Source organism: Mustelus asterias, chromosome 12, assembly GCF_964213995.1.
Source record: "Mustelus asterias chromosome 12, sMusAst1.hap1.1, whole genome shotgun sequence".
Classification (NCBI taxonomy): Eukaryota; Metazoa; Chordata; class Chondrichthyes; order Carcharhiniformes; family Triakidae; genus Mustelus; species Mustelus asterias.
The window spans coordinates 60,706,050-60,729,048 of NC_135812.1; the positions used below are offsets into that span (position 1 = coordinate 60,706,050).

General features: G+C 43.9%; 1 protein-coding gene across 2 annotated transcripts in view; it reads left to right on the forward strand.

Annotated features, from left to right (window-relative positions):
* Positions 1-5,327: 5,327 nt before the first annotated feature.
* spata20 (spermatogenesis associated 20) overlaps positions 5,328-22,999 on the forward strand; it is a 385,479-nt gene continuing 367,807 nt past the window's right edge. Inside the window, exons 1-4 of one of the 2 annotated variants that reach the window (XM_078225324.1) lie at positions 5,328-5,496; positions 11,520-11,687; positions 14,436-14,500; positions 21,084-21,238. In XM_078225324.1, coding sequence (XP_078081450.1) covers positions 5,384-5,496; positions 11,520-11,687; positions 14,436-14,500; positions 21,084-21,238 — 501 coding nt within the window. In that variant the 5' untranslated portion in view covers positions 5,328-5,383. Of the gene's footprint in view, positions 5,497-5,839; positions 5,889-11,519; positions 11,688-14,435; positions 14,501-21,083; positions 21,239-22,999 lie in introns of those variants that run through there. The other variant, XM_078225325.1, reaches the window with a different exon arrangement.

A 22,999-nucleotide genomic window follows, 5' to 3' on the forward strand; every position in this document is an offset into this window, starting at 1 on the left:
TTGTAAGTTTCTCACATCAAAAAGTGCTTCAATACATATAATGAACCCTGCTTATGTTTAATGCAAGGGCATTCCATGTCCTGGAAATGAAACAGCCAATTTATTAATAACTACTTTTATTGAAAAAAGTGAGAAAAGAGATGAAACTCAGTGTGGAAAAGATACAGCCTTGTAAATCTTTCAAATAACAAAATGTTTATTAAACTTTAAAACATGCAACAAGAAAGGCAACAGTAAAGAACAATATTTACAATCAATTACAATAATGGCTAGTCAAACCGCGTGCTTACCCAATCTAAATCTATCTACTTTCCTAAACTCAGAGTACACCATCTCCAAAACAACATCCCATAGGTTTTAACACTGAGCCAAATCCAACAAATCATTACCACACAGGACCTTAGCTTTCTTTTGGGAAACCTTTCTTCTAGTTTAGTGTAGAACTTCTGGCATCTGAGACTGACAGACCTTTTCTCACAACAGCTTGATTCTCTGAGGGACCTCTGCCTTACAAGCGGGAATGGCTATGATCTGGATCCCTAGACTGCTAATCTCCACTTTGTATCTGTTTCACCCTGCTATTAGGCTAATCTACATCTCAAGTTCTCAGTACAGCTAAGTCCCTATCAGGTTATTTTTCCCCCAATTCTTTACTTTTCATTTCATTCCAACTGGCTAACAAAATAAAGTAAGAAGTTTAACAACACCAGGTTAAAGTCCAACAGGTTTATTTGGTAGCAAAAGCCACAAGCTTTCAGAGCCTTAAGTTCCTTCTTCAGGTGAGTGGGAATTCTGTTCACAAACAGGGCATATAAAGACACAAACTCAATTTACAGAATAATGGTTGGAATGCGAATCCTTACAGCTAATCAAGTCTTAAAGGTACAAACAATGTGAGTGAAGAGAGCATTAAGACAGGTTAAAGAGATGTGTATTGTCTCCAGACAGGACAGCCAGTGAGACTCTGCAAATCCAGGCAAGCTGTGGGGATTACAGATAGTGTGACATGAACCCAATATCCCGGTTGAGGCCGTCCTCATGTGTGCGGAACTTGGCTATCGGTTTCTGCTCAGCGACTCTGCGCCGTCGTGAAGGCCGCCTTGGAGAACGCTTACCCGAATATCAGAGGCCGAATGCCCGTGACCGGTTCATGTCACACTATCTGTAATCCCCACAGCTTGCCTGGACTTGCAGAGTCTCACTGGCTGTCCTGTCTGGAGACAATACACATCTCTTTAACCTGTCTTAATGCTCTCTCCACTCACATTGTTTGTACCTTTAAGACTTGATTAGTTGTAAGGATTCGCATTCCAACCATTATTCTGTAAATTGAGTTTGTGTCTTTATATGCCCTGTTTGTGAACAGAATTCCCACTCACCTGAAGAAGGAGCTTAAGGCTCCGAAAGCTTGTGGCTTTTGCTACCAAATAAACCTGTTGGACTTTAACCTGGTGTTGTTAAACTTCTTACTGTGTTTACCCCAATCCAACGCCGGCATCTCCACATCGTAACAAAATAAACGCCAAGATGCTGGAATCTGAAACAAAATCAGAAAATGCTGGAAAAGCTCAGCAGGTCTGACAGCATCTGTGGAGAGAGAATAGAGCCAATGTTTCGAGTCAGGGTGACCCATGGTCCTAAAACAATATAAATTCTTGTTAGTAGTAAACAATCAAACTGCTTTAAGACATTTGATAGCATAGGTATAGAGAAACTATTTCCCTTGGGAAGATGGCCCTTCTCTCTGGAAAAGAGAAAGCTGAAGTGTTACCTAATGGAATTTTTTCAGGTTGTGAAAGGTTTTGATAGGTTGAATGGGAGAATACAGGGATGAGGGTGGGGGGAAACATACACGAAATCTAGGAATCCTACAAAAGATTGCTTAGGCACAAGAACATTCAGCCTAAGCAGTTTATGCTATTGTTCCAATCAAACCTCCTTCCATCTAAAACTGCCATTTTACTCATCCATTGCCTTCTTCATTTTATGCTTGTCTAGCTTCCCCCTGTGGTAATGAATTCCATATTCTTGCCCCCCTTTAGGTCAAGAGGTCTCTTCTGAATTTCCTATTGGATTTCTTGATTATCTTATATTGATACCCTTCAGGTATCCACAAGAGGGAACATTCTCTCAGTTATACACTTCCCCACAAAGGGGAACATTCTCACTGTAACACAAACATAAGATTCCATTCCATGGATTCTCTGCCTGAAGGCAGATCCTTGACTTATTTTCTGCTTATGCTTCATCCTGAGCCATTTGTCTTGGCAGTTTTTGCCAACATTGGTTTGCCATTGCTTTCCTACTCTAGGGGCGGGACCCAAGTCTACCTCAGCTGGAATGGGTATCAAACCCGCATTGTTGGTGTGATTCTGAACCACACGCTAGCCATCCAGCCAACTGAGCTAATTGACCCCGATTATAGGATAAAAACAGAAAGTTCTGAAAAAAAACGTAGCAGATCTGGCACCATCTATGGAGAGAGAAGAAAAGTTAACATTGAGTCCAATATGACTCTGTTGTGGGGTAAACTGAGATAACTGATACTGTCTTAACTTTAGACAATACAAAACTCATGAGGCAGATATCTCTTTATAAAGATGTAACATTTATTTAAAGAAAACAAGCAACTGCAAGGAGCTCACCAAAAAGGTGAAGCAGCTCTGAGATAGAGCGATAGAGCCTCTCCAATGAATCTGACATATACAATCAAAAACAGATCAGTTATAGTCTTTCTTATCAATTATTCCTGCCTTACATTAGCTTAAAATCAATTACACTTAGTATACATACATCAATAATAATCCCTGACATTCACCTCAGCCAATTGCATTTTACTATCCAGCATAATGATATCTCATTCGTCCATTACATCCAGACGCTAATCCCCATCTTGGCTCAAGTCACTTCGCTGTTACCAGGTTACTCTCGACGCTCACTACAGAGGTCAAAGCGGATGTTCCCACCGGATCATTGCCAAACTGGATAGTCGCATCCGGGCATGTTTCCACCCTAAGTCTAAACAATGTATACAGCTATTCATAAAGTTGCAATTTGTGTTCCTGCATAAGAAACTTTCTGATATGAATTTTGCTAACTACAGGGTTCCCAGGCCTTTGGTTCTGAACTATTCACCTTTACCATCATACCTTGCAGTAACCTGCCTTCAGCTGAAGCGAACAATGATTCATACAATACTTAAAATACATTTAAAATATCAGCATATATGTTTTCAATCATAATTACTTGTTTAATCCTCTTATTGCATTCACATATGTGTAAACTATTCTCTCGTTAACTTATTAGCTAGTTTTAAGAATCATTTAACTCTTTACTGGTAGTCCTGTCAGTGCCTTAATGTATACTGTCTAAAAACCTTATTAACTGGTAAGAAATTTCCCACTTCAGACTCTTTGGAAGAAAAGGAGTCATATTGGACTCAAAATGTTAACTCTCTTTCTCTCTCCCCGTTAGGAGAGAAACCTGCTAAGTTTTGCTTGCACTATATATTTTTTTACTGGTATCTTTCAGTATTTTATTTCGAATCAAAAAAGCCAATTCAAATTAAGTCCAGTCATGATCCCCCCACATGAGGGACAGACCAGATCCAAGCTGGCAAGACAAGATATTGCATTCTATTTTGGGCTCGATCAGACAATATCCAAGCTGACAGGATGAGGCATTGCAGCCCCTCCCGGGCTTGATCTAATGCTTCAACTTAGCCAAAAGGCCGAGATGGCTTTGAAAAATTTCAATCAGGTAATCATAGAATCCTACAGTGCAGAAGGAGGCCATTGAGACTGCACCGACCACAATCCCACCCAGGCCCTATCCCATGCATTTACCATAGCTAGTCCCTCTGATACTAAGGCAATTTAGCATAGCCAATCCACATAACCCACACATCTTTGGACTGTGGAAGGAAACCTGAGCACCTGGAGCAAACCCACACAGACATGGGGAGAATGTACAAACTCCACACAATGACCCAAGCTGGGAATTGAACCTGGGTCCCTGGCGCTGTGAGGCAGCAGTGCTAGCCACTGTGTCACCGTGCTGCCCCGAGTAAAGCCTCAGTTTAACCTCATTGGCTACCCTGATCCTTTACCCTAACCTGGGCAAACCATGATGTCAGGCGTCAGCATATCCCCAGTGCAATGGGTTAGCCTCGCCCCTGGCCTGATCAAGGTTTCACACTATGTTTTTATTTCAGATCTCCAGCATCTGCAGTATTTTGCTTTTATTTCACCCAAATATAAGATAGTTACTGCTAAATCTTAACAAGAGAATTCAGAAGGATGGCTGTTCTTGACCCACGGGCGGCACAGTGGTTAGCACTACTGTCTCACAGCTCCAGGGACCCGGGTTCAATTCCCAGCTTGGATCACTGTCTATGCAAGTTTGCATGTTCTCCCCGAGTCTCATGGGTTTCCTTCCACAGTCTGAAAGACATGCTCGTTAGGTGCATTGGCTATGCTAAATTCTCCCTAAGTGTACCTGAACAGACGCAGAGTGTGGCGACTAGGGGATATTCACAGTGTTAATGTAAGCCTACTTGTGACACTAATAAATAAACTTTTTTTTAGTTTTGTTTATTATTTATTTGTCACAAGGCTCACATTAACACTGCTGTAACGTTTTGATTTGATTTATTGTCACATGTATTAACATAGTGAAAAGTATTGTTTCTTGCACACTATACATACAAAGCATACCATTCATAGAGAAGGGAATGAGAAAGTGCAGAATGTAGTGTTACAGTCATAGCTAGGGTGTAGAGAAAGATCAGCTTAATGCAAGGTCTAATTCAAAAGTCTAATGGCAGCAGGGAAGAAGCTGTTCTTGTGTCGGTTGGTACGTGACCTCAGACTTTTGTATCTTTTTCCCGAAGGAAGAAGGTGGAAGAGAAATGTCCGGGGTGCATGGGGTCCTTAATTATGCTGGCTGCTTTTCCGAGGCAGCAGGAAGTGTAAACAGTCAATAGATGGAAGGCTGGTTTGTGTGATGGACTGGTTACTGTGAAATTCCCCTAGTCGCCATAGCCCGGTGCCTGTATGGGTCAATGCACCTAACCAGCACATCTTTCAGAATGTGGGAGGAAACCGGAGTACCCGGAGGAAACCCACGCAGACACAGGGAGAATGTGCAGACTCCACACAGACGGTGACCCAAGCCGGGAATCAAACCCGGGTCCCTGGTGCTGTGAAGCAGCAGTGCTAACCACTGTGCCACCATGCTGCCCAAACTTCAAATATGGAAGGATGGATGTCCTCCAGAGAGTGGTTGGTGGGGGCAGCTGAGGGCTACCATAAGGTGTTGTTGCAAATAAAGTCCTCCGGCCGCTAGAGGCGCGCTGGCAGGCGCCGCGCTACTGATTCGCGCAATGCTGCAGTGCAGGGGCTGCCTGGCGTTCTGCCTCCGCCGGCTGGCTGCTTCAACTCGGGCCGCGGTGGGCAACAGGCCGATAGGCCTGACAGCGATAGCTGCACCACGCAGGTAAATGGAGCGCTCGGGGAGAAATCGACCCGACCCCGCCGGAAGAGTAGGCTCTGCTCAGGCACCAGCGCGGTGCGGGGCGACTGGGCTTTATTTATAAAGCGACGGGCACTCACTTCGCCCCGCTGTGGGCTCAGCTACCGCAGAGGCTGACGGGAGTTGTAGTCAACTGTCACTGCAGCGGTGGCTGACGGAAGTTGTAGTCTCCTCTCGATGCCGCGGTGGCTGACGGGAGTTGTAGTCCTGTCGCTGCCGCCCTCAGTGCCACTTGCAGGGGGAGGACTACAACTCCCGGCGTGCCCAGCGCAGGGTGACGTCCCCTTCTCTGTTCACTCACACTGCAGAGCTGACAGGTGTGTTTGTTGCAGCATTTCCTCTGGGGCAGAGAGAAGGTAATTGAACCAACCGTCCTGCTTTATTTACTTTTAAACTCAAACTTCTCAATCTATAAACAGATGGGCTGAAATTTGTAATAATCTCCTAATTTGTAATCTATTGATTGCTTTTGAGCTTTATAACTTTAGTCAATGAGTAGAAGAAGTCAGTGGGTGATGAGTTTTAAAACTTGATTAATTTAAGTTTGTTTGGTTTATATTAGAAATGTTTTTCCAATTGCTAATGAAAACAGTAGAAGTTAATGCAGTATTAATGACAGTTTGATGGATGGATTCTGATTGAATTTTGCTGCTGTTTAGGTGCCTGTTAGGGTGAATATTAAATTATCTATGAATGTTGTGGTGTATATACAAACACTTTTCCTAACCTTGGGCAATGAATAATGTATTTCTAGCCTGGACAGTGCTTGGTAGGGATGTTCCAGAATAATAATTTTCCTGCAGGTCATGTAATAGATAGATTTATTACAACATAGAAGAAGGTCATTTAGCCCACCATGTCTTGCTGGCTCTCCTCAAATGCAATTCAGGCAGTGTGCCTTAATGATTATTGTTCGGTGGCTCTGACATCCATCATTATGAAATGCTTCGAAAGGTTAGTCATGGCACGAATCAATTCCAGCCTCCCCGATTGCCTGGATCCACTACAGTTTACCCACTGCCATAACAGGTCCACAGCAGATGCCAGCTCCCTGGTTCTACACTCAACCCTGGAACACCTAGATAACAAAGGCACCTATGTCAGACTCCTATTTATTGACTACAGCTCAGCCTTCAACACCATTATTCCTACGAAACTCATTTCCAAACTCCGAGGACTGGGGCTCGGCTCCTCCCTCTGCAACTGAATCCTAGACTTCCTAACCCACAGATCGCAATCAGAAAGGATTGGCAACAACACCTCTTCCATGAATATCCTCAACACCGGTGCCCCCAACCTCTTACTGTACTCCTTATACACCTATGACTGTGTGGCCAAATGCCCCTCCAACTCGATTTTCAAGTTTGCTGATGACACCACTGTGGATCTCAAATAATGATGAGACAGAGAAACTGGTGCGATGACAATAATCTCTCCCTCAAATGTCAGCAATACAAAGGAGATAGTCATCGACTTCAGGAAGTGTAGTGGAGGACATGCCCCTGGCTACATCAATGGGTGTGGAGATGCCGGCGTTGGACTGGGGTAAACACAGTAAGAGTTTTAACAACACCAGGTTAAAGTCCAACAGGTTTATTTGGTAGCAAATACCAAAGCGCTCCGAAAGCTAATGGTATTTGCTACCAAATAAACCTGTTGGAGTTTAACCTGGTGTTGTTAAAACTCTTACTACATCAATGGGGACAAAGTAGAAACGGTCTAAGTTTTTAGGTGTCCAGATTACTAACAACCTGTTCTGGACCCTCCATGCCAATGCTATAGTTAAGAAAGCCCACCAAGGTCTCTACTTTCTCAGGAGACTAAGGAAAGTATGGCTCCTGCTCTATCCAAGACCGCAATAAACTACAAAGGATTGTGAACGAAGCCTAGTCCATCACACAAACCAGTCTCCCATCCATTGACTGTCTATACTTCCCATTACCTCAGAAAAGCAGCCAGTATAATCAAAGACCCCACGCACCCCGGACATTCTCCCTTCCACCTCTTGCATCAGGAAAAACATACAAAAGTCTGAGGACACATACCACTGACTCAAGAACAGCTTCTTCCCTGCTGCCATCAGACTTTTGGATAGACCTGCCTCTCATTACGTTGATCTTTCTCTACACCTTAGCCATGACTGTAACACTACATTCTGCACTCTCTCCTTTCCTTCTCTATGTATGGTATGCTTTGTCATGTGTAGCGTGCAAGAAACAATATTTTTCGCTGTATACCAATACACGTGACAGTAAGTCAAATCAGTTCATGTACTGCCTCTCTCATGTTAGCATCTAATAGGTTCTGTTGATGGATACCCAGTAGTTTAATAAGGTGAACAGGTGTTGGGTATTGAGTTAATTATACTCAAATGTCTATAAAAAAAGAGTCAGTCTGTCTTCACAAGCAGGCTTAGGATTTCTCTGATATTTTTTTCAGCTATTTAGAAACTGTAGAACGATCTAAGGCACAGAAAAAGGCCATTTTGTCCTTCGTGTCTGCGCTGGCTGTAAAACGGCCTTAGTCTAATCCCATTTTCCAGCAGTTGGTGATTGATCTGGAGGTTATGAGGCTTCAGGCCAAACACTTTTTTAAAAGACTTGAGGATTTATGTCTCTACCACCCTTTCAGGCAGTGAGTTCCAGACCGCTACTACCTTTTGGGTGAAAATGTCTTTCATCTTCTCCCCTTTAATTCTTCTGCCAATCATTCTATGCCCCCTAGTCACTGACCACTCTTCCCAGGGAAACGGGTCCTTCCCATCCACTCCACTAGGCCCCTCACAATCTTGTACACATCAATCAAATCTCACCTCAGTTCCAAGGTCAACCCCAGCCTTTTCCGTTTTGCTCTGTCTTTGTTGATCAGAGCTCAACGTATTCATAGAATCTTACAGTGGGGTTGTAGGTTCTGAGGTGAAGACTACCTGACTGTAAGCCACGGGAGCAGCTTTTACCTTTGGTGCACAGTAAAGGGTGTTGGTGACGGGAAACCTGCTGAGTTACTGCTACAACCTCCTCTGACCTTTTGTATGTCGGGAAATGATAATAAGATCAAGGCATCCAATAACAGTGAACACCAGTTTCAGAAAGAACATCACCTGCAACCAAGCAGTGCTTCTTGCTTCAAAAGCAGGCTGAGTGCGCCCACTCACCCGCCAGAGATTAGACTCAGAAAAAAGAATTTGATTAAAATAGTTAAATTAACAATGTACGGTATAAAACAGTGAGTTGTGCATTTCACTAGCCTCCTCAGAACAGGCAATAAAAAGGGCACCAAATATCCTTCAGTACATTGGCGCAGTGGTTAGCACTGCTGCATCACAACACGGTGGACCTGGGTTCAATTCCGGCCTTGGGACATTGCCTGTGTGGAGTTTCCACGTTCTCCCTGTGTCTGTGTGGGTTTCCTCCGGGTGCTCCGGTTTCCTCCCACAGTCCCTTAGTGTTCCAAGATGTGTAGATTAAGAGGAGTAGCAGGGTAAATACATGGGGTTATGGGGATAGGGTCTCTATCAGAGAATTGGTGCAGAATTTGGCCCCGATGGGCCAAATGGTCACCTTCTGCACTGTAGGGATTCTATAATTCTAAAACAGAAGTTCATGTATTACGCTATGGAGCTATAGCTTCAAACAGGCTGACCATCTTTGGTGATAGCCCAATCTTAACTGCCTGCAGTGCTTTGTTATTGGACCAGTAACCCAAGAGACCCGCACTAATAATTCAGAGAATCTCACCATGGCACTTTGAGAGTTTGAATTCAGTTACATTTTTAAGAAATTAATTCACAGGATGTGGATGTCACTGGCACAGCCAACATTTGTTGCCCATCCTTGATTGTCCTTGTGAAGGTGGTAGTGGGCCGCCACCTTGAATAAAATAAATAAACTTGAAATAAAAATCTGGTACCGGTAAAAGTGACCACGAAGCTGTCAGATTGTCACAGAAACGCAACTGGTTCAGCCAAGTCCTTTGGGGGATCTGCTGTTCTTATTGATTTGATTTATTATTGTCACATGTATTAGTATACAGTGAAAAGGATTGTTTCTTGTGTGCTATACAGACAAAGCATACTGTTCATAGAGAAGGAAAGGAGTACAGAATGTTGTGTTAGAGTCATAGCTCGGGTGCTGGGCCTGGCCCGTGTATGATTCCAGTCTGTAACTGCTCTCTTGCCTAGCAAGCCACTCAGTTGTATTAAATAGAAGAAAGCCCACCAGTACCCTGTCAGAGCAACTAGGGATGGACAATAGGTTTCAGACTTGCCAGCAATGCCCATCCCCTAGAATGAGGGAAGAAAGTAAGTATCTGCTAGCTGGAAAAATAAATTACAAAGTCTGTGATGTAAAATGGTCAATGGGCTGTCCACTTAGAACCTCCACAATTGACCATCAGCGTTCATCATCCTGGGGAGATATATTTAAACAAAAGTCTGTATCTCTTGTGATCAGCAGCTCTTCACAGGTGATCAGTTACTTGGAATGTTCCTCTCAATATAACTACAGCTTTCAGTGAAGTATGGAAACATCTAGTAGCTTGATTATTTGTAGCAACATATTGTTCTGAGCTCATTGAATGCAGGACAAGTGTTCACAAATCCAAGTCTGTCATAGATACCTTCTCGAGTTCATTTTGTGGGAGTTGACTCAAGCTGCATCATAACATATTCTGGGTGGAACAAAAGCAGCTTCAGTTCCCAGTGAGGTGAACATGCAGAAACACAAGTTATATTCCGACTCACTTAAATCAGAAATTCATCTTTGTTTTGCCATCCCTCTGTGGCTTTGCCCTCTCTATCTTTGTAATGCCCATCGATGCTTTCTGAACTATTTAGCATTTCCAGTATTTTCAGTTTTTGTGTCAGATTTCCATCATTGTGATAACAGTAGTGCAATCGATATGCAATATATATATATTTTCTGTTTGAGGGGAATGTTTAAAATTCAGTTTTTTTCTGCAGGCAGCTGGTGTGTCTGGAAAACATTTAGCACAGAAGCTGGGGAGTTAGGATAATTACTGATTTTAGTCGTGCAGAGTCTACGTAGGATAGAGCTAATGGATTTTTGTTTATATGTGGAGATTTCCCCTGGGGTTTTTGGTTAAAGAGATGGAAGGTGGGTTTAGGTATACAGGATCATGTAAAAATGTGGTTAATGGGAGGAGCTAGTCTGTAACAGAGAAACAGCTTTTCAGTTCTGGCTAGGGTTTGTTTGAAGGCAGAGTAACAAAAGCTGCTTTGAAACTCATTTTGTCTCTGAAAGCTTCAAGACTGCCTACACTTATAGCAATATATTTATGGTTGCTGACTGCATTTATAGTGGCTTTTTAGTCTGTTAGAGGAATGTTCCTTGTTTGGAACTGAAACAAAAGGTAGAAATTAAATTTGTTCCTTTTCATTTTTAAATATTGTTCAACTGTTAATAGTTAAGCTGCTTCATTTGTTAGAATTATAGTTAAACTGTATTATTAAATAAAGTTTGTTTTACTGTAAAAGATCCCTAACTTGTCAGTGAAATTACTCCTAGAATGAAGCAGCTATCTTTACGTTTATATCAAAATAGAAAAATTGTTGGGGTCTAGTCTGGCATCCTAATGTAACTTGGGGTTCGAGTCCAGCACCCTAACATCATCTACAATATTCTGCTTTTACACACTTAAAGTAACTTTGTCCAAGTCTACTCTGGAAAAATAATGAAACAATCCCAAAATGTGGCCACCTAGTCTAGTCTGCTTCTTCAGAACATTAGTGGCAACTAGATGGGAGGGTGTAGTAGTTCCTGTATTATAGGTAGTGGTGGCAGTGGGTTGGGTGGAGGTGGTCTGAGATTTTTTTGGACAGGAAACCTGAGAGCCAGATTGTTGGGGGATGGGGCACACATTACAAACTAGAATCTTCATTTCTGTTCCAGGTTGCCAATTAAGTTGGAGTCACATGCATGCATTTGATTTATAATTGGTCATGGACACATTTTTATTTGAACCAACAGGAACTATCCCAACGGAAGAATTATAAAGACAGTGTTTGCAACCATGGCAACAGGCGGCAGCGATGGGCCACCACATTTGTTGGGCCCAAAGGCAAAGCAGCACACTAACCGATTGATCCACGAGAAGTCCCCTTATCTGTTGCAGCATGCACACAATCCTGTAGACTGGTAATTATCTAACCCTGTATAAACCCTTTTCTGAAACACAAGGGTCATTGTTATGTTTGAAAATTTGATCTCAGTGCCTGGCAGTTTATTCTGTAATTTATTTGTGATTTGTTAAGGGTATCAGGATTGAGTTGACTGGTCTGGCCTGACATTTCTATGGATTAAACCTCTTTCTATTCACTTCCTTCGAATAGATTGTCAATGGATCAAACCCATTCACTCCCAATGCTCAAGATCACAAGAAATGAAGCCAACTCTCGTTCTGCAATAGGCCCAATTCCAGGTTTTATATATTTGTTTTTTTGGGATGAGTATCATTAGCTAGACCAGCATTTATTGCCCATCCTTGACTCCCCTAGGGTAGGTGTGGGTAAGCCGCCAACAATTAGCTATGAGATTCTGTGTGAATGGTGTGATTAATGTAGGATAAACTGTTTGTGATGAATTGCTGACCATGTCTTTGCTCTGCCATGTGACCACTTGTTGTTTCAATAACAACAGGGCATGAGCTTTCTTTTTCACAGGGGAGATGGGAGGGAAATTGGAGTCGCCCAATCTTCTTGATGAGCTTTTCTCTATATTTTCTTATTTGTCTTTAAATTATCGTTGCTTGTTACTGATACAGATAAGCTGCTGAGCTTCAATGACGAATAAACCTTTCTGTAAAGTTGCCTGGTCATTTAGTTGCTCGTACGCTGGCACAGTGGTTGGCCCTGCTGCCTCACATCTCCAGAGACCTAGGTTCTGTTCCGGCTAAGGGTGACTGGAGTTTGCACGTTCTCCCCGTGTCTGCGTGGGTTTCCTCCGGGTGCTCCGGTTTTCTCCCACACACCAAAGATGTGCGGGTTAGGTGGATTGGTTTTAGTAAATTGGTCCTTAGTTTGAGGGGATTATCAAGGTAAATATGTGGGGTTATGGGGATAGGGCCCGGGTGGGTGGGATTGTTGTCTGTGCAGACTCGATGGGCCGATTGGCTTCCATCTGCTCTGTCGGGATTCTATCTGTTGATACCTGTTGGGATATGAAACTTGTTCCAGCTACACCTTTTGAAATAAAATAAGGTAGTGATGGAGTGCTGGGGTATAGTGAACCTTGTATGGCTTTATTCATGGTGGGTTTCTCGTCTGACTTCTGTTTTATTAAAGGTCTTTACTCAGTTGCTCTTGGTCTCTCTATGTCATGTCTATAATTAAAAACAAAAATGTGGAATTACTCAGTGGCTCTCACCATATCTGTAGACAGAGAGAGAACAGATTTTAATGTTTTCGGTCAGTTGTTGGAACAGAAATATCATTAACCCAAAACAGTAACTCTTGTTTTCATTTGCTCAGGTACTGCCTGACCTACAGAGTGCTTCCCAACATTCTCTGTTTTTAGTTCAGATTTCTAGCATCTGCTAGTCTTGTATGTCATATCCATTTCTGTGCTGCCAGGAACCAGCCAATGAGCTGTTCTCGAGCCCTTTGCTGGCGTTCCTAAGGGAGCGGAGCACACAAGGGGTTTGAGAAGCAGTTCTTCAGACTGATCCTTCCTGACCTCCTCTGCAGGCAAGTGCCTGCCTCAGTGGTATGACTGATAACAGGACCTCAGTGTGAGGGAGGCACATCAGGGGGAGCGGGGGTGCTTCAGGGGACATCACAGCTGAACCTGACGCTGTCCTCATTTGACATCCAGATGTAGGCATTCTCTGGTAGGAGTTACTTCTAAATCAGGAGCCAGAGTCTTGACTAATTCTTCATCCTTACCTCAGGCCTGAAGACCAATTATGGCACTGCAGTTGCCACTGTGGCAGATACTGGATTGAGTCTGGAGCTTCAGTGTCTCAATGATGCTGTAACACACTGAGTTACTTACCGAGCCATTGAGAGAGCCTTCCCCCTCATTTTTATACCATATTTGTATCATTCCTCTTCCCCACTTCATGTAGGTCAGTGCAGTTGACGAACGGTTTCTTGGCTTCTAATGCACTCTTAAGTGGTGGATTTTTATACTGAGAACAAATTGACATGGGAGCAAAGGAAATTTAAAAAAATTCTTTCAGGGGTGGGGGCATCGTTGGCAAAGCCAGCATTTATTTCCCATCCCTAATTGTCCTTGAGAAGGTGGTGGTGAACTGCCTTCTTGAATGGCTGCAGTCCATATGGTGTAGGTACACGGATGCTGTTGGGGAGGTCCAGGATTTTGATATGGCAACGGCAATATAGTTCCAAGTCGAGATGGTGTGTGGTGTGGAGGAGAACGTAGGTGATTATGTTCCCATGCGTTTGCTGCCTTTGTCCTTCTGCGTGTTAGAGGTGTGGATTTGGAAGGTGCTGTGAAAGGGATGTGGGGGAGCGCTGTTGCTTCACTGCATCTTGTCGATGGTAACAATGCTGCCACTGAGTGTAGGTGTTTCAGCAAGTAAATGCTGAAGATGGTGGATGGGTGATAATTAAGTGGGGACCCCATTTTGAGATGAGAAAGATCATGGTCCACCTAGTTTACCTTCTGGTAGACACGTGAAAGAACATTATTGCATAGCATCATTGACTACTCTTAGTGGTCAATCTTAATTAATTGGTGCACAACAGACCTAGGCATGAGGAGAGAAAAGCCTCATTGGTTGATAGCTTTGGGAACCATGGGTCCAAAATCACCTGTTCCTTGCAAGCGTGTGACTCTCATCATGCCATGTCTCAAATTACTATTATACAGTATCCGAAAATGCCATTTTCACAATTTTATCGTTCATGTGTTTTAATTGTCTAGGTATCCATGGGGAGAAGAAGCGTTTGCCAAAGCAAAGAAAGAAGACAAGCCAATCTTTCTGTCAGGTACAGCATGGGTCACGTTACATAGAAACATAGAAAATAGGAGCAGGAGGAAGTCATTCGGCCCATCGAGCCTGATCATTCAACTCAATAGCCTGATCCCACTTTTCCCCCCATATACTTTGATCCCCTCATCTCAAGTGCTACATCTGTCTCTTGAAAACATTCAATGTTTTGGTCTCAACTATTTTCTGTGGTAGTGTATTCCATGGGCTGACCACTCTCTGCGTGAAGAAATGTCAACATCTTCTTTTCACTCCGTTTATCTAGTCTCTTCCCCCTGCTGTTTTAATCCTGAAGACATGAGCTCTGAATTTCTGTCAGGGCTCGCTTAAGGTCACCTCCCACATTATCTGGGCATCTCTCAAATTTGAGAGCGGATCTACTAGCTGCTGCAGCTTGCAATCCGGGAGGAGAAGGCTGCAGTCTGTGGAGCTTGTCAGTGTTCCTGTCATGTCCGCTCAGACCTTAGTTGTTGTCTCCATTACTGCTGCCTTTGATCAAGACAGCACAGAAGTTCAGCTGGGTGCCTTTGTTATGCTTTTGCTTTCTCAACATTTTTGTGCGGAACATTTTATTTGATGATTCCTCAGATGAGATTTGAGATATACAAGCTTTCAAAACTACTTAAAATCCAAGAGTAACCAGGGGGGAGATTTTTACCATTTAATTTCAGAATAAACGGAGCAGTTCTGAGAGTTGGTTTATTTGTTGAGCTGAAATTGGAATGATTCAAACAGGAAAAATTAAATGATAAAGTGGAAATCCCCCGTTGTGCTTCTTTGGTTTTTATTTTAATTGCAAATTTGCCAGATATGACAGGATTAATTGAGAGAGCAGGCAGAGTAGCAGAAAGCTAAACCATTGCTGGCGTGAGCCTGTGTGTGTGTGCGCGTGCGTGCGCGCGTCCCATAGTCCTGGAAAGGCTGAAAAATAAATCGAGGAGATTAATAATTTAAACTTTATTTTATTCTCTGCAATTACTGAAACTAATTAATATCATCTGAAAACATCATAAATATTAATTTCTCCCAACTAATTAATGACCAGCGATTGTTGATTAATTCCACTGCATTTGGCATTGCTGCTGATGCCTAAAGTGTAGAGATTGAATGTCAGAACAGAATGCTGTAGGAAATGCAGGTTTATGATGTATAGTATGGAATTCTGTGTCTGGAGGGCAACAGGGGAGGCTGTGGCGCATTAGTATTGTCGCTCAATCAGTAATCTAGAGACCCAGGGTAATGCTCTGGGGACCCAGGTTCAAATCCCACCATGGCTGATTGTGGACTTTTTAAAAAAAACTCAATAAAATACCTGAAATTAAAAGATCTACTGATGACCATGAAACCATTGTTGATTGTCGTAAAAACTAATCTGGCTCACTAATGTCCTTTAGGGGAGGAAATGATCTGGCCTACATGTGACTCCAGAACCACATGTGGTTGACTCTTAAATGGCCTTATAAGCTGCTCAGCTGCATTCAAACACAACAAACAGAATGAAACGGGACAGACCAACCAGCATTGAGCTATGCAATGGAAACAACAACAGCAAACCCAAACCCAACCCTGCAAAGTCCTCTCTCCTCTCCTCCTCCTCCTCCTCCCCCCCCCCCCCCCCACCCCCGGCAACCATTCCTTTATGTTGATCACCACTTGAAGCACTGAGGGTGGCAAGGGCACAGAATGTAGCCTGGGTAGGGGACTTTGATGTCCATCACCAAGAGTGGCTCGATAATATCACAGTAAGAAGTTTAACAACATCAGGTTAAAGTCCAACAGGTTTATTTGGTACCAAAAACTCTCCACATCGATAATATCACCACAGACCAAACTGGCCGGGTCCTAGAAGACATATCTTCTAGACTGGGACTGTGGTAAGTGGTGAGGGAACCAACAAGAGGGGAAAACATACTTGACCTCATCCTCACCAACCTGCCACAGATGCATTAGTCCAGGACAGTATCAGTAGGAATGATCACTGCATGGTCCTTGTGGAGGCGAAGTCCCATCTTCACATTGAGGATACCATCCATCATGTTGTATGGCATTACCACTAAATGGGATAGACTTTGACCAGACTCAGCAGCTCAAAACTGGGCATCCATGAGGCACTGTAGGGCATCAACAGCAGCAGAATTGTGCTCAACCACAATCTGTAGCCTCATGGCCCAGCATAACCCCTACTGTACCATTACCACCAAGCACAGCGATCAACCCTCGTTCAAAAAAGAGTGCAGGAGGTCATGCCAGGAGCAACACCAGGTATACCTAAAAATGAGGTGTCAACCTGGTGAAGCTACAAAACAGGGCTACCTGTGTGCCAAGCAGCATAAGCAGCAAGTAATAGACAGAGCTAAGCAACTCCACAAGAAAGGGATCAGATCTAAGCTCTGCAGCCCTGCCACATTCAGCCATGAATAGTGGTGGACAATTAACTCACTGGAGGAGGAGGCTCAACAAATACTCTCATCCACAATGAAGGGGGAACCCATCACATCAGTGCAAAAGATAAGGCTGAAGCACTCGTGGTAATCTTCATCCAGGAGTGCTGAGTGGATGATCAATATCTGCCTCCTCTGGAGATCCCCAGCATAGTAAGAAGTCTCACATCACCAGGTTAAAGTCCAACAGGTTTATTTGGTAGCAAAAGCCACTAGCTTTCGGAGCGCTGCCCCTTCGTCAGGTGAGTGCGAGTTCTGTTCACAAACAGGGCATATAAAGACACAAACTCAATTTACAGAATAATGACTGGAATGCGAGTCTTTACAGGTAATCAAGTCTTAAAGGTACAGACAATGTGAGTGGAGAGACCATTAAGCACAGGTTAAAAAGGTGTGAATTGTCTCCAGACAGGACAGTTAGTGAGATTTTGCAAGTCCAGGCAAGTCGTGGGGGTTACAGATAGTGTGACATGAACCCAAGATCCCGGTTGAGGCCGTCCTCGTGTGCGGAACTTGGCTATCAGTCTCTGCTCAGCGACTCTGCATTGTCGTGTGTCGTGAAGGCCGCCTTGGAGAACGCTTACCCGAAGATCAGAGGCCGAATGTCCATGACCGCTGAAGTGTTCCCCAACAGGAAGAGAACAGTCTTACCTGGTGATTGTCGAGCGGTGTTCATTCATCCGTTGTCGTAGCGTCTGCATGGTGCCCCCAATGTACCATGCCTCGGGACATCCTTTCCTGCAGCGTATCAGGTCGACAACGTTGGCCGAGTTGCAAGAGTATGTACCGTGTACCTGGTGGATGGTGTTCTCACGTGAGATGATGGCACCCATGTCAATGATCCGGCACGTCTTGCAGAGGTTGCTGTGGCAGGGTTGTGTGGTGTCGTGGTCACTGTTCTCCTGAAGGCTGGGTAGTTTGGTGCGGACAATGGTCTGTTTGAGGTTGTGCGGTTGTTTGATGTTCCTTCATTGTCGCTGGGTCAAAATCCTCCCTAACAGCATTGTGGATGTGCTTACACCTCAGGGACTGCAGCAGTTCAAGAAGGCAGCTCACCACCACCTTCTCTAGACTTACTAGGGATGGGCAACAAATGCTGATCTAGCCAGTGACAACCACATCCCGTAAATGATTTTAAAAATTATATATAATTACTGCTTTTGTGTTTAAAAATTTCCTTTAGATTGTAGCAGTTGACGCTGGAATTGGAAGCATATCTGCTTTGGTAAGGAAGTCAAAGGGTAAACCGGATAGTAGAGTTGAGGCCACAGTCTGATCAGCCATGATCTTATCGAATGGCGGAACGGGGTTGAATTACTTGCTCCTAATTTGTATGTTTCACTGAGATTATCCCCATGATAAGTCTTCAATTCCAATATATCCAATGGCAAGTTAATATCATGCCCGAGGTCTGTAGCCGCTCTCTTTCTTCGCTTGCTCACAGACAACCCCCGGCTCTCAAAACTTCTCGAACAACGTGCAAAGGCACTCAACTGCAGCATACCCGTGCTTTGTAAGATGAATGTTATATCATTTTCAATTGGAGGACACTGCCCCATCATCAGACATCTCATCACCAGATGCTTCATGATCTAACCTCCAGGGATATGTCCAGGCGAAGTTGGCAAACCTAGGTTTTGACACGCTATTGTTGTAACTCTAGTGGAAACATAGAAACATAGAAAGAAACATAGAAAAACTACAGCACAAAATAGGCCCTTCGGCCCCACAAGTTGTGCCAAACATATCTCTACCTTCTAGGCCTACCTATAACCCTCCATCCATAGGCAAATGCTGTGAATTGCTGACAAAGACCTATTCACTGGGCATTTGGTAGTTTGGAGACAGTGGGACGGTGGGAGAACTGGCAAACCCCTCGGAATTTTGTTAAGGTATAGCTCCACATATTTTATATTGGGAAAGTGGTGAAAAGGGGCAAAGTGCATGGTGCAGCATGTTACCAAGATCGCCGTAAAAGTGTGGTTACTGTTCTAATCTTGGAAACGTAGTAAGTTCCCACAGAGGTTAATGAAAGAATAACCAGAAAATCTGTTTTAATGATGTGGTTAAGGGATAAATATTGGCCAGGACACAAGGGAGATGTCCCTTGTTCTTCTTGGAAGTAGTACCATGGGATCTTTTATATCAACTTGAGAAGAAGAAAAGGCCTTGGTTTAACATCTCGTCCAAAATGCATCTCTGACAGTGCATCACTTCCTCAGTAATGCACTGGTGTAAAAGTCTGGAGTTTGTGCTCAAGCCTGTGGACTGGAGGTTGAAAGCACAGCTTCTGACTCGGAGGCTGCTCACTGGACTCCTGTCGACACCATTTGGTTATAAAGTTCAGTGGTTTGGAAGACGATAGGAAACCCTATCAGAGTTGATGAGTTTCATGTTTCCAGGTCCAACAGTGAGTGAAAGTCAAAGTCTGCGTGATGAATATTGTTATTAACATAGTGAGAGTGTGGAATGTGGTATTTACAGCTTAGGATTGTAAAGACCAGAGGATTACTGACTAGTGTAGTTTCAATAACATTGAAGAAGGAATGAGGCTACATCAGCCAGAGCGAGCAAGGTGAGGTAGGGTGGGTGAGAAGCAGTGGGAGGGGAACTGGAGAATTTCTGTTTCCCAACTTGTTAAATGAGCCTCGTCCGATATGGCAGTGACATCTTGTCTTGAATAAAGCAGGACTTAATGGACACATTGAGGGAAAACTAAGTGTTTTTTGTCATGAAAGAGAGAGAAACTAGGCTTCTTGCAGGCATCTTTAGTAATGGAGCAGAAAGGGAAACCAAGAATGCCAAAAGGAGACAAAGGGTGGAACCATAATGGGTAACTGGAGATTGTGAGAGTTATGGAAAAATCTTTAATGGGAGGATTGAAAGAAACCAAGTTCTCATTATCCCAGTGAAAGGCATGGACGAATTCAGAGAGGCTGATTCATAAGAACATAAGAACTAGGATCAGCAATAGGCCATCTGGCCCCTCGAGCCTGCTCCACCATTCAATAAGATCATGGCTGATCTTTTTGTGGACTCAGCTCCACTTACCCGCCTGCTCACCATAACCCTTAATTCCTTTACTGTTCAAAAATGTATCTATCCTTGCCTTAAAAACATTCAATGAGGTAGCCTCAACTGCTTCACTGGGCAGGGAATTCCACAGATTCACAACCCTTTGTGTGAAGAAGTTCCTCCTCAACTCAGTCCTAAATCTGCTGCCCCTTATTTTGAGACTATGCCCCCTAGTTCTAGTTTCACCCGCCAGTGGAAACAACTTCCCTGCTTCTATCTTATCTATTCCCTTCGTAATCTTATATGTTTCTACAAGATGTCCCCTCATTCTTCTAAATTCCAATGAGTATAGCCCCAGTCTACTCAGTCTCTCTCCGTCAACCCTCTCAACTCCGGAATCAACCGAGTGAATCTCTGAGGCATGTCACTGATCGCCAACCAGAAAAACACCCATTTACCCCCACTCTTTGCTTTCAGCCACTGTGTGGTGGAGTTTATGAACCAAGGTTAGAATGGGAGAGAAGATATAGTCCTGCAGCACCCCCTGAGTTGATGAAATAAGCATCAGAGATGAGTATCATCACAGAGAGCTTTCAGTGGAAAGCAGCTGTACTGTATTGCTGCTGCTATCCTGGTTAGATTGGTAAACTCAAAAACAGATTTGGGGCTGCAATCTGGGCCTTTCCTCACTTGTGCTGTTGAGTTATTCACTGGATGAATGTTCTAAACCAATAGGGACTCCTGAGTTCACTTTAAAGAAATATTTTGAGGTTAGTTCCTACTTTAGTTTCACCTTGAGGCACTTCTTTTACTGAATGTTTTTTTTCCCTATTTAATTCATCACGCGACAGCACTTGTTATCTGCTTTCCTCTTTTTGTGGAAAGTGTTAGGGCTCAGATTGTAACTTGCCTTCTCTCCTCACTTCACTCTCATTTCATTTTAATGATTTAAGAATCGGGGTGGTGGGGGACATGGCATGAACCATCTCTAATCAAAACAGTGAGAAACTAGCCAGTATAAGGAAACATTCTGGGTTCTCAAGTCTTCCTCCACCTTCCGTGTCAGTGAAGAAGCACTGTGCCTGCATCCCCTTCATTCTTGCCTCTGTTTTTCTCCTGTTCCAGTTGGTTATTCCACGTGTCACTGGTGCCATGTTATGGAGCGGGAATCGTTTGAAAATGAAGAGATTGGCAAAATAATGAATGAGAATTTTGTTTGCGTCAAGGTTGACCGTGAGGAGAGACCAGATGTCGATAAAGTTTACATGACATTTGTCCAGGTGAGTGCGTTTAATGAAATCACTGGATTTCTCCACCCGCGCCTCATAAATCTACCAGTCCCCAGTGTTCAGGTACCCTTTAGCCAGTAAATGCAGAGATTGCATCAGCAGACAATCTGAAGATCACATCAAATGCCTTGTCCTCAGCTCCTGCTTCAATATACCAAACATCAGCATTGTTATTTAATTAACATTTAAGAAGTTTTGACTTTAACTCTTTTGCTAGGCAGTCATACAGCAAGGCCATTGTTTTGGGATCTTTTACATCCACATTTGGGTGGCACAGTGGTTAGCACTGCTGCTTCACAGCTCCAGGGACCTGGGTTCGAATCCCAGCTTGGGTCACTGTCTGTGTGGAGTTTGCACATTCTCCCCGTGTCTGTGTGGGTTTCCTCCAGGTGCTCCGGTTTCCCCCCACAGTCCAAAGATGTGCGGGTTAGGCTGATTGGCCATGATAAACTGCCTCTTAGTGTCCCGGCATGCGTAGGTTAGAGGGATTAGTGGGATAAATATGTGGGGTTATGGCGATAGGGCCTGGGTGGGATTGTTGTCGGTGCAGACTCGATGGGCCTCCATTACACTGTAGGGATTCTATGACTTAACAGGCAGACAAGGGCTGCAGTTTAATGTCACCTCTGAAAAGCAGCACCTCTGGCAATGCAGCAGCACCTCGGTACTGCACTGAGTGCCAGTGTACGTATGTCTTTGAGTCCTGAACCCGTGCGCTTTACTGTTGGGTGTGGCTGCTAGTTTTCAGCCAAGCTGACAGTTACTCACCATGATTGCAGCATGGGAGAAAACAAATTCTACACCTTGCGGTTGCCCTGCACCTGACTGCCCATCATTGAAATAGTGTCAATGGTTCTGTTTCAGATGGCAGACAGGGCCTTGGTTTAATGTTGTGTCCGAAAGACAGTACAGAGTGCCCATGGTACCACATTGGAGTGTCAGCCTAGATAATGTGCTCCAGTCTCTGGAGTGGGACCATTAATTGTTGACTCAGAAGTGAGGGTGTTACCCTCTGAGCCACAGGCAGTGAGGTATGGGAGCGTCAGGAGACTGATTGCTTTCGATGTTGGGATCACATAGGCCAGCAATGTCGAGAAGCAAATATAAAGTCCCTTTCAGATTATTCTTCAGCTATCAGCTCCCATTGTGTGGCTCTCACACAATCCGTGGCTACAACATGAACCCACCTGATTGCATTTGGCCCATTTTTCACTTGTGTGGCTTGCATCAGTGTTACTCGGACATTATAAACAAGCAGCTGCCTCTCGTGACAGTAATGATACGTGGCCGTGATCATTAATAATTTCCCAAAGCTTTTACATCACCTACAGGACACAAGTCTGAAGAAGAGCACAGCTTTCCCCTGGTATCCCGGTCAACATTTCTCCATGAACAATTAAATTATCTGGTTACTTTATTCCTGCTGTGGGCCCTTGCTGTGTGCAAAACTAATTGCTGCATTTCCTACAATGCAATGGTGATTATACTTCAAAAGTACTTAATTGGTAATAAAGTGCTTTAGCACTTATCATAGAATCCCGACAGTGCAGAAGGGGGGCCATTTGGCCCATCGAGCCTCCACTGATTCTGATACAGTACCTTACCAGGCTCTTTCCCCTGCCCTATTCCTGTAACCCCACACATTTACCATGACTGATCCATCTAACCTACACATCTTGGGGCACGAAAGAGCAATTGAGCATGGCCAATCCCCCTAACCTGCACATCTTTGGAGTCTGGGAGGAAACCGGA